Source organism: Eurosta solidaginis, chromosome 5, assembly GCF_040869045.1.
Source record: "Eurosta solidaginis isolate ZX-2024a chromosome 5, ASM4086904v1, whole genome shotgun sequence".
Classification (NCBI taxonomy): Eukaryota; Metazoa; Arthropoda; class Insecta; order Diptera; family Tephritidae; genus Eurosta; species Eurosta solidaginis.
In genome coordinates, this window is record NC_090323.1 from 215,243,644 (window position 1) to 215,256,559 (window position 12,916).

Genomic DNA, 12,916 nt, shown 5'->3' on the forward strand with positions numbered 1-12,916 from the left:
GGCCTTCCGAAACGCATTGGCAAGGCGTAAAAAGAATTATTTTATATTATATTATATTTGAAAGGTACATCAGGCCATGGCATATGTTTTAATTTGTATTCTGAGCATTTGCAGTTGATGATGTATTCTGACGCTGATTGGGGGGGTGACCTAGATACAAGGCGATCTATTTCTTGATGGGCTTCTTTCTTAAATGGTGGTCCAATTGCATGGAGCTCACGAAAACAAACAATCACTGCTACGTCAACTACAGAGGCCGAGTTCGTTTCGTTATGTGCAGCAGCAAAAGTGTCGAAGTGGCTTAGGGAGCTTATGTATGAGTGTGGGCATGAACAGCAATCACCTACAATATTGTATTCAGACAACCAACGTATTATAACTTTGGTTAAAAGTCCCTCGTCGGCAAGGCGAACAAAACACATTGACATTCAATATTTTTATACATGCAACATGCAAGCTCAGGGCGAAATCGATGTTCAGTATATGGAAACAAAGGAACAACTAGCCGATATATTCACCAAGCCACTAAGCAAAGAAACGTTTCTTCAACTTGTCAATAAGTTTGTTCTATCCTAACATACGTTTAATTGTAAAAGCGAGAGGGAGTGTTGAGGTTATCACTTTTAGCAATTAAATTGTATCTTACAATGTGGCAACTACTTTTCGTTTTCTATGTCATAATTAAAAATATGGCGGATTCTGTAATTCTTCTTCCGTTTTTTTGCTCGCTAAGGTGGTGAACACGTTTCTTTTTGATACGTCTTGTATATTTCATAAATTGTAATCAATACTCAACTATTAACTACTTGAATTAAATCATTTATCACAAACCTTTATCGTTATTACTTGGTCTGTTCTACATTTTTATTTTGGGTGATCCTGGAAAAATCTTCATTATATTAACAATTTGGATTGAATTTTTGTATAAGGATAACAAGCTTGATTTATTCTCTCCTACAGAAATGCTACTCTTGAAATGTTTGTAAAAGTTTTGCACCCATCAGAAAAATTTATTCAACCAATCTATTCTCGGTCAATCAGGTGTATTGTAACCTGCACATAAAACCAAAATTTGGTTTATTACTTGAACAACAACATTATTTAGCCATTAGCCTAACATACTTATTTAATTGGCGTTTAACCATTTAAGCGGTTATAAGCATCCAACAAGGCGCCCCACACATTGGTCACAACAAGGGAATTTAAATCGTTTTCCACCTGGTTCTTCCACCGAAATTGGGCCGCACTCTTCCTTTGCTTCCATAAGCGGGTACAGATAAAAATACTTTCTTAGACGAAAAGTCGTCTTTCATTAGCAAAAGATGGCCTAGCCTGCGTAGCCGCTGCATTTTTATTCGCTGAACTATGTTGATTTCTGCGTAAAGCTCGTCCGGCTCAGTATTAAATCTTTTTGGGTACCCGCTGATTTTCGGCAACTTTTAATAGCATTTTATGGGATTGAGCGTCAAAGTTTTTTCAGAAATCGACTCATTATTTTATTTTGACTTTTAAAACTAACCCCTTTGATTGCTTTGGCAATATCTACGCCCATCATTCTTGCTCTGGGATAACTTGCTACAACTGCAGCATCGATAGGGATCAAACTTGTATTCACTAACGAAGGAACCCATAAGTAGATTGTCATTCCTCTTTCGGATAAGAAAAATTAGGTGACACGGGTATCTTATCATTACCATCCCGATTTACAGCGATAACTGGCAGATAGCCCAACAACCCTACCAAATGTTCCGAGTTAACATACCGTACAGCGTATTTATTTTTGTAAGTGATTTCTTCCTGATAGTAATCGCATAATTACTAAAAGGATGTGATGATTTATGGACAGCAACAACTGTCAAAATATATATTCACGATAGGAAAATTTTCAGCATGTGATTATAAAATTTCATCTCGGATATCCGGTACCATCACGTTTTGGTACTTATCCGACTTCCTCAGAAATGTTTTTTTACGCCTCCAACTTTTGGATCTGTGGCCTTTAGGCGCCTCTTAAGAGAAGGACCACGTTTACATTCTCACCCTCATCATCTTCCGCTCATAAACTTCCGCTTAAGAGATTTTGAAATTTTCCTCCACGTGCCTCTCCCAAGGCCATGACAACGACGATAAATTTTTGGAGAACTTTCTCTTGAACACTCCAAGAGCCATCTCATCTTCTCCCGACGAAAACTGTGTTGAAGATGAAAAAAGATGGTGAGTGTCAATTATCTTATCGCGAGCCTTCTCCAGGATCTCGCGCATCGCACCAGGTCTGAAGCAGCACTGATAAGGTCTGTTAAGTTCATTGACAATGGGCTTCTTTCTTTCAAACAGCACGTCTAACAGAACTTTCTACACGATATTAAGCAGGCTGATTCCGCGGTAATTGACACGGTTGATAGGATCACTTTTCTTGCAGATTTGGCAGAGCACATTTCAATTCCAATCCACAGGCATGCGTTCATCCTACCATATTTTGCATAGCAGCTCATACATGCTCTTTACAAACTCTTCGCCTCCATGTTTGAAAACCTCGTTATGATATCGGTATATTGTCTATCGCACTTTGTCATAATCGGGTTTGCGGAATGTGTTCTCCATCATCGGCGATTGTGGTATCGGGTTCATATTCTCCTTCGTTATCTTACAATGGGGAAAAGTGTTTCCTTCAGATCGAATGCATATTTTTCCCTCCAATTACCAGGCTCGCCATTGTCATTTCTTTAGGAATCCTCCCAGACCTTGAAACATTCCGACATCTGCCTGATTTTTCAGTAGAACTTTCATGTATTATTTATACCAGGCAGCATCTAAAGCTACTCGCACTCACGTCATTCTGCCCTATATCCTTCTTCGCCAAATAATAACATTCTACAGGGTGGCCGTATAGCATAGTCCATCTTTTTCGAGGCAGCGCGACATTACTCATCGTACCAGTTGTTTTTGTGGGTTGTAAGCCTGCTGGGTTCAATAATTTTTCAGGTATTTATATCTGTTATTTTATATGCCACCGAGTTTTAGTATTCATTCTTAGTTCTGAATCGTTGGCATTATTACAAATGTTAATATTTCCCTCACTCTTTTAAACATATTTCTTTCGCTAAGTATTTTATTTATTTTGCATTACCATTCTGTATTTTTCTAACAATTTATCACATATCCATACTGCCACACATTTCGCACGTTCAATTTAATCTTGGTGATCAGCTACGTCAATCAGCACTTGACTTTGACTCAAGCAGGAATTGGCATATTTTGCTTTGTTCCTGAGCCATCTCAATGATTCCATATCAAAGTATAATTGTAAATGTTGCGTGTTGACTAAATTGGCTGCAAATTTACTATCTGCTGTGTTTTTATCTGGTTGTTTCTTATGCAATTCGCCGTTACGTTGTTGTATAAGCAGCTAAGTGCATTTCAAATTTCTTCTTCATCACACAGCTTCCAGCGGTTGCGTATACGCAGTGTAGTCCAATACAACCTGCATTTTTAAACGGTTTTATTTAGCTTGACTTGACAGGCTTGCTGGCTGGCACGAATTGTTATTGAAATTTAAGTAACTTCCCGATAAGCTACAAGCTTGAAGCTTGGAATATAGTTCAGAACCCGATGGCAATACAATAATACGAAAAAATCCGATAGGTGGCGCATAGATCGAAATATTCAAAATAAAAATTCAAAAAATTTTATTTGTCGTCCGATTTGGTTCATATTTGGAACATATAATACATACATGAATACAAAGCGACCTATGAAAAAAAGCGCCGCTAGGTGGCGCAAGGATCGAGATATTCAAAATAATCGTATTTGTGGTCCGATTTGGCTCATATTTGGAACAAATATTACAGATAGTCTGATAGAACTGACATCTAAATATTTTGGAGTTCGAGGAGGGACATGCATACGTAGCACAGAGTCGAGTAAAGTCTTTGTAAGGATTATGTATTGAGGCCTTAGATTGTAACAAATTGTTAGGAAAGAGTCCGTGTAATAATGAGTCACTAAATGAACTAAATAGAACGAGAAATAGTAGGCAATTAAATAAAGACTACAAACTTGAAAATAAAATAATTAAAAAAGAAAATTTTAAGATAAACGGTTGTATTGAAAACAATACTAGTATTATTATTACTTCATGTAAGTATTGTTTTCAAAAAAACCGTTTAACTTAAAATTTTTTTTAAATTATTTTGTTGTATGTATACAACAATACATATATATGTGCGTCTTAAAATTGTCTTGTTCCTTACACTTATTAATTGGATTTTTACTTCTTTATTTGTTTTGTTTATTTTATTTTCTTTTAAACACCAATCCCATTTGATAGCAATTTTTGCTCCATATTTACCATTTAGTGAAAAGCTCTTCCGTTAATTATATTTTACCAACAGCCGTACTCAAATAAATACATAGATACGTACTTTTCTCATTTAGTCTATTGTTTTATTGATATTGCATCATATCCGCTGATTATTAAAATAAAATAAAAGCTTGAAAATAAATAAATGTTTTGCTATAAAATATTGTGATGAATATTAGCAACACTAAGGGATACTATCATCTCTAAGCCGATACTAAGCAGTGACTTGTATGCACATCAACAATTCAATCATTATGTCTACCCGTATGTCCCTACAAGCAGCGGAGAGTAACGCACAAACACATGATCCCAAAAGTATGCAATCAGTTGTGCAAGTATCACTCACACATACACGCGCATGAGCCCTGCGGGAAGTTATAAAATCGTGCATCTGTAGCTAGAGCTTAGAAATTTATAGCTTGTTAACGAGAAGTAAATTCTAGAAATAGAAATGCTTAGAAGAATGCGAACGAGAAATCACAGAGTATGAAAGGAGGTAAAGCTGAGCATTTAGTATTCAGTTTGATTTAAGCACGCCATCTCTCGAGCAGTAGAAGTTTTATTTTTAAAGTAGTCTAGTAAAGACCGTTTTGCATTATCGAATATTGTAGTTATTTATTCAACAGTTTAGTGATTCGAACGTTAGCAGAAGTTTGCAAATAAGAGGAATTTTAGTAAATTCGTTACAATATGATTTGGTATAACGGGAAAAATTGATGATGAATTTAGGACCGTCGATATGATTTTAAAATTCAATTTTTTATTTTTGCAAATATTTTTGTATGTAATTAAATTCATGTTGTCATTGAATTGAAGGAGAATTTACTTCAATCGAATCAATAAAACGTTAGTTTATTGATGTGCATGATTTTAGTTTTGTTGGCAAGCGCGGTCATATTTGATTTCAAAAAATATGTTTCATATTATTTGGTGAATGTCAAAGTTGAATAGTTAACGTTTTTTACGTAGTCACATACAAGAGGTTAAATAATCAAGTACAAGTTCACGCCGTCTGAACATATTTCAAGTTTAAATTTTATCAAAACCATGAAATAGATTAAGAAAGTCGTTCGGCTTAGCTTAATTCCGAACCGTCCGAATTATATATATATGCCTTTAACGTAATTATCTACAATTTTAGGCTCAACCTCGTGTTACCAAACACACTGATCTTATTGCATGATCACTGGCCCAACTATCGGCTCTCTGTTCCCTGACCAAAGCGCTTCGTATCCCAATCAGTGATACCAAATTAGCTTGTAATCGCGTGTACAATCACAAGATATGGATTCAATCAAAGCTCCTTACAATTTTAAGGATAATGGAATCCGGGTGCAGGACTACTCCATCTTGAGATCCATTTCCACTATTTTTCAAGCATATTTCATCATTTTCTGACCACTCAGCGTAATACAGTCAGATAAAGATACAATTCCACAATGTTAATTCAAGTATTAATGGATGTGAACAACGTTTTATAATCACCATAATAACCTTCGTCAAAATTAAGGGATATAATTGAAACCTTATCTATCGGGTTGTATAAATGTCTGTGCAAGTCTCCGACAAAAAACCTCATCTATTGCCCACATACACACATGCGCGATTTAGCATAACCTAATGCAGTTAAAAACATTTCAAAATTATCAACTGTTAACCATAATCAATATACATCTGCAAAGCCGACATTTAGTCAACCATATAACTCAGCCATTAACTCAAAAGGTATACACTGGGGGCACAACTGAGGAACGTGGCCAACATTCCCTTTGACCTTCTAAGATTAGTCATTGAAAAATTTAGATTGGGTTAGAATAAGTAACGAGGCTGCTTTACCGTTTTGCGAAGACAAAGGCAAAACTTTATTACCAACTTTTTAGCACAGAAGACTGCACTACTATGAAGAGGATACTTCATTGTCTACTCCGAAAGTTGAAGACGCAGCATTACTCTAAAGAGAATGATTTATTGCCAGCTTTAACGCAGAAGAGATTGCATAGCTCATTTAGTCTGTTTCATTGTAAACTTCTCCAGAAGTGAACTCTTCAATATGTAAGGAAAAAATCAACCATGCGAGATGAAACCACAGCCACCGCGAATATCCCACTAGTGGACCTATCCCAAAGACAGAAGAAGAGACCTGCATACAAGCATCAAGTGTTAAATTATAAGCAGCTCACAACTACGTTTTCACGCTCTACGCGGTACAGTTTTTATCGATAGTGATAGAGTCTTGCAAGCGAAACACGTATCCACATTGCTCCCTTTCGAGTTAGTATCACTCAGGATTGGATAGCTCGTACAACTTCCTACACAGGTCCCATTTAGTGTTTTTAAGGTTTCTCGAAGATACTTTGTTGACGGGTGGCAATTCAAAATTTATTTTTACGGCTTAGTGACACCAGGTATTCCATCTTTTCCCCCAAAATAGAGTAAGCAGAGTTTATACCGCGGGTGCTCGGGCCGATGGTATCGATGTCATCAGCGTACGCCAGTAACTGCATAGAATATTATTCCAGAGCGATTAAGTTCTGCAGCTAGAATCAAACTAAATGAATCGCATGATAGGGGTAACCTTTTCTGTAACTTCGGGGATGTATTTCCCAATTCTAACTAACATGCTGTTGTTGCTCAATGTAATTTTCCACAGCCGTTTAAGTTTTTCGAGGAAACTAAATTCGTCACGCTGTCGAAGAAGGCTTTAAAATTTGCGAAGAAGTGATGCGTGTCAATTATTTTTTCTCGCGTTTTTTCCAAGATTTGTGCGCATTGTGAAAGTCTGGTCGGTGATAGATTTACCAGGTCTGAAGCCTCACTGCTAAAGTCCAACACACCGATTTACGGCGGGGTTTAAACGTCCGCACAATACCTTTGATAAGACCTTATATGCCATAAACGTATGGCTGATTCCGCGATAGCTGGCGCAATTTGCAGGATCTCCTTTCTTGTGGACTTGGCAAAGAAGAATTGGATTCCAATCGCCAGGCATGCGCTCGTCTGACCATATTTTGCAAATAGTTAGATGCATGCGCTTAATTAACTCCTCCCCGCCGTATGAATAGCTTTGCAGGTAATCCAGTAGAGCCAGCGGCCTTGTTCATATTTGGATTTAGTTAATACTAAACTGACTTCATCAAAATCGGGTTGAGGAATATCAGTTTCTTAATAATCGATTGCGGAATCGCGTTTATCACCCCTGGGCGGCATATTGCTGCCTTCATTTTCTTTATTTAGGAGAGAAGTTTCCCTTTATAACCTAAGTACTCTCTGGACATCAGTATCAAGGTCGCTATTTTCGTTCTTACAGGGCTTTGCCACGGACTCAAAACATTCCCCTCTTAGCCAAATATTTTTTGTAAAACCTGTGGGTGTCATCCGTGATGGTTAGCAGCTCAGACTCCTTGTATTATCGCCTAACTACCTCTAATTTTTCTTCCTGCAAAGGCGTCTCTTCCTTTTTCAACTCGCATTAGCCTTCACACATTCTAAACATCTATTTTTATAAAAAAAAATCTACGTGCCTTCCTTATCCTGCAACAGTATGTTTCGCTTTTGTAGTATTTTCTATTTGAATGAGTTTAAAGTCCAAAAATCACTGGCAACCTAACCCATTTTAAACTGGTCAAATATTAAGTAGGTGCCTTATACACATACACATTTCGTATTATATAGTGTAAATTCGAATAACCTATTTTCTAAATTCAATCTTCACATTTTCAGGACTGTTACGACTACAACAAATTTATCAAGGACTTAAGCCCGGGAACGAATAATTTCAAGTTGAAATGGTAAAACGTATTGCGAATATAACAATGGCCATCGATTTCCTGCATACACTTGAGGATATAGGACGTTTCACCAATAAATACATCGTACTTGATTATTCAACGGAAATGGCCAAACAGATACTTATACAAGATGTACGCGATATATCGTTGGGACGTCGAACGTATCATTATTTGCTAAGCGGTTTGGTAAGTACAATTTCGTTATATGGAGGTACTTGCGTTTATGTATATGTGTATATATGTTTAAACATTGCATGCAATCAATTTTTATCTTTGTATATATGTAAATGTATGTATGTGTGTTACTACATGAGTTCATTATTGAGAGAAGACACGCTTTAGCATTTAAAGCCAAGAAAATAAATCGTTGTGCATGACTGCCAAACCACAAATGAACGAAGGTGTATGTGTGGAGCCATACTACCACTAACAAACATAATAACATACTCATATAAATGTATGCATAAATATATAAAGCTACAAATACGCAAACGAAAATAAAACTTGGCACTCTCACATGTGACAGTATATTTGTAATAAAGTTATACAAACAAATCTACATATAAACTTATATATATTGGCCTCATCATCAGTTTTTATAGCTCGTCAGTTTTATTTGTGAAGGCGCCCACAAAGCGATTTGTGTGGCTTTTTTGGTTTGTTCAGCGGTTTTGATATTTGAAACCACATTAATAACCAATTATCCATATTGTACGTGTTGCCATTGCTTTGAATGTTACGCGCCAACTTTTCCTTTAGCTATTGCCAAAGAATCATGCTGAGTTTTGAAAGTAACAATATATATGGCATACGAAGCTTATGTTGATTGAATATACATCACATACTTAGCATTCATGATTTTAGGACTTTTATTTACTACTAGTTTACCCGGAAGAATTTTTTCTGTTCCAAAAATTGGTTTGCCTTCATAAAAAAGGTGAGCCTCGCTTCTCCTCTGCTCTCTACATACCATTATCTTCTCCGTTTTTCTTATTCTTGTCCATCCCTTTTTCCATTTATCTCCCTCCCACTCCCACTTCCACCCCTCTGCAACTACCACTACAACTCTCACTCCCACTCCCATTCTCCCCTCACTCCCTCTCCAACTTCCATTCCCAATCCACCAATATACCCACTCTCATTCCAACTTCCACTCCAACTCCAGCTCCCACTTCCCCTCTCACTCGCACTTTCACTAACCCTCACTCTCGACCAATATTTCAATGGACTTCTTAACAAAAAAATAAAAAGTAACTTACTTAAGCGTCTGCTAAAGCTAACTTGACTTCATCTGCAAACATTAAAATAACTGTCAAAATCCGAAAGAAAATCATTAAAAAAAGTAAAGAAATAATAAGAGACCGCAGTAAGTAACCAAGCGTCGATAGTCATAGACGACATAAGGCCTCCAACTGACACAAATTGTTTCCTATTATATTAGAAGCTGGCGAAAAATTTCAGCAAGTTTCCATAAATACTATGTGTGGAAAAATTCTTACTCCCTTCTACGCTTATGTTAAGACTCCTGTGCCCGCTCAATATCTGCGTGAGATAGAAGTTTAGTTCGCCATGCTTACACTCACACCGTTCCATGCAGAACTAACAAAAGCATACATCGCTCTTTCCTCGTTTCCACGCATAACTTTTGCTACCTTGTGCTTTTCTTGACATCTTCAGTGGTTCGCCCACTTAATTGTCATAAAGATCGGCTACTTCCCTTGACAACAGATCAGCAGTGATCCTACAAGATGAAACAGCAATCGCTTCTTCGGACACCGTCCGATAAGCACTTGCTTTTCGTATAGCACTAATTCGGTAAACAGCTAGTATATCCTTTTTATGGGTCATTTTAGATTCGTGCCACACTGGAGCTTCATAGGATATTATCGAGCTAGATACGTTGGAAAATAGCTGAAAGTTAGTTTAGTGCAAGCCACCAATCTTGCGCATTTGTCTCCTACCTCCCTAAAGTGCTGCTTAAAAATTTGTTAGAAATCGGTTTACATTTGAAAACTACTTCTGTCTTATTACTAACCATATCAGTGGCGTCATTGCATAATTCTTGGCGCAGATCTAGTTTCTTGACCCCAGCTACGTCGACAATATCATATGCGTAGTCGACAATTTTCGTGTCCCCTTGAAAGGCGATTTATAGCTCACAGCAATACAACACATTTCATAGCGTTGGCTTTAGAACAAATTCCTGAGTGGCGCCGCCAGTGGAGTTGTGAAAACTAATTGTAGGCAACATATGTTGCATTCATTACCTACTTCCCTGTTTTTCGTGAGATTGCCGTAACTTCGAGTTTCCCATTTTTATAAGTCCAGTTAGCTTGTGTCGGAAAAAGAGTTCCAACAATTCTTCTCATTAGTAACGCGCATGTGGGTATCTCTGGTTTCTGCACCTTTAGATAATTCAGCCCATACCGTTCTATAAGTCAATTCACAAGGATCAATGTCGGCCCTGTAAATTAGTTCCTTGAAACACGCTCTATCGCTATTTAATATAGAATTTTTAAGTGCTGTTACCTAGTGTCTACCATTTTCGCTACAGGGGATAGATGAGAACTATGACCTTTACCTAAAAAATTTCTAGCAACATTAACTACTGGATATTAAATTATATTTTTTTTTACTTTTTTGTAGAAACTTTTATTTTACATTCAAAATCGCATTTTGATTGGATTTTTTTTTTTTTTTCAATTTTTTAATAGATAATGGATGATCGTTGGGAGAGTGAAAAAATCGAATTTGGTGCTATCAATATAACCGGCTTTCGTATTGTTGACACTAAACGTCGGTTTGTGAATGATTTCTATTACAGTTGGAATAGTTTGGATCCAACGACATCAATTGGTGCCGGCAAAGAATCAATCTCGGTATATAAAAAATATATTTAAATATTTAAAAAAGCTTTCGTATACTTACACACACTAACACATATTTACACAAAAACTACACTAAGGCTTTTAACCACAAGCCTAATGTAAACTAGATAATATTTTTGGCTAAATACTTTCTCATATAAAGACAATTTTGTTTTCATTATACATATGAAAACAACAAATTCAGAATTGATTATTTCGTGGATATTTACACAACTTCGTCCTAATTTTAGTACGCTTGGCAAAAATAACAATATGAATAGAAACCTAAATTAGGTAAAGAATAAATTGTTAGATATGCGTAGGTGTGGTAAGGCTAAGTTGAACTAGCTGGTCCATGAGCATCTCATATAGACTAAATGAGTCCAAAGTATTACCAGAAATTTTCTTCACGTCCAAACTGAATAACTGATGCCCCCATAAATTCAGAAAACAAAAATTCAGAAACACATTTTTTCAGAAAACATAAGTCTGATCCCTTTTTTCAGCAAGACAAAATTCAGAGGTCAAAACCCAGAAGTCAAATCTCAGAAGTCAAGCTTCAAAAGCCAAAATTCAGCAAGTAATCAGGCGACAGAAACCAACATAAAAATTTTCTGAAAATTTAGAAACGTTTATAAATTTGGAAGGTATTATGTTAAAACAAGTAAGGAAAGTTAAGTTCGGGTGTAACCGAACATTAAATACTCAGCTGAGAGCTTTGGAGACAAAATAAGGCAAAATCACCATTTAGAAAAATGAACCTAGGGTAATCCTGGAATGTGTTTGTATGACATGTGTATCAAATGAAAGGTGTTAATGATTATTTAAAACGTAGTGGGCCTTAGTTCTATAGGTGGGCGCGTTTTCGAGATATCGCAATAAGTGTGGACTAGGGGTGACCCTAGAATGAATTTGTACGATATGGGTATCAAATTAAAAGTATTAATGAGGGTTTTAAAAGGGAGTAGCTCTTAGTTGTATATGTGAAGGCGTTTTCGAGATATCGACCAAAATGTGGACCAGGTTGACCCGGAACATCTTCTTTCGGGTACCGCTAATTTATTTATATGTATCATACCACGAACAATATTCCTGCCAAGGTTCCAAGGGCTTTTGATTTCGCCCTGCAGAACTTTTTCATTTTCTTCTACTTAATATGGTAGGTGTCACACCCATTTTACAAAGTTTTTTCTAAAGTTATACTTTGCGTCAAAAAACCAATCCAATTACCATGTTTCATCTTTTTTTTCATATTTGGTTCAGAATTATGGCATTTTTTTCATTTTTCGTAATTTTCGATATCGGAAAAGTGGGCGTGGTCATAGTCGGATTTCGGCCATATTTTACACCAAGACAAAGTGACTTCAGATAAGTACGTGAACTAAGTTCAGTTAAGATATATTGTTTTTTGCGCAAGTTTTCGTGTTAACGGCCGAGCGGAAGGACAGACGGTCGAATGTGTATAAACACTGGGCGTGGCCTCAATCGATTTCGCCCATTTTCACAGAAAACAGTTATCGTCATAGAATCTATGCCCCTACCAAAATTTCACAAGGATTGGTAAATTTTTGTTCGACTTATGGAATTAAAAGTATTATAGACGAATTAAATGAAAAAGGGCGGGGTTACGCTCATTTTCAAATTTTATTTTATTTTGTATTTTGTTGCACCATATCATTACTGGAGTCGAATGTTGACATAATTTGTTTTTATATTGTAAAGATATTAAATTTTATGTTAACATTTGACTTAAAAAAAAAAAATTTTTTTTAAAGTGAACGTGGTCGTTCTCCGATTTTGTTAATTTTTATTTAGCACACATATAGTAATAGGAGTAACGCGCCTACCAAATTTCATTATGATATCTTCAACGACTGCCAAATTACAGCTTGCAACACTTT

The 12,916-nt window shown here is 36.4% G+C and overlaps 1 protein-coding gene across 1 annotated transcript in view; it reads left to right on the forward strand.

Moving 5' to 3' along the window:
- The first annotated feature begins 8,124 nt into the window (after positions 1-8,124).
- The window catches only part of GluRIB (Glutamate receptor IB), a 143,566-nt gene continuing 138,774 nt past the window's right edge, over positions 8,125-12,916 (forward strand). Inside the window, 2 exon segments of the mRNA XM_067792013.1 lie at positions 8,125-8,334; positions 10,863-11,027. Of these exon segments, the coding sequence (XP_067648114.1) occupies positions 8,146-8,334; positions 10,863-11,027 (354 nt within the window). The 5' untranslated portion in view covers positions 8,125-8,145.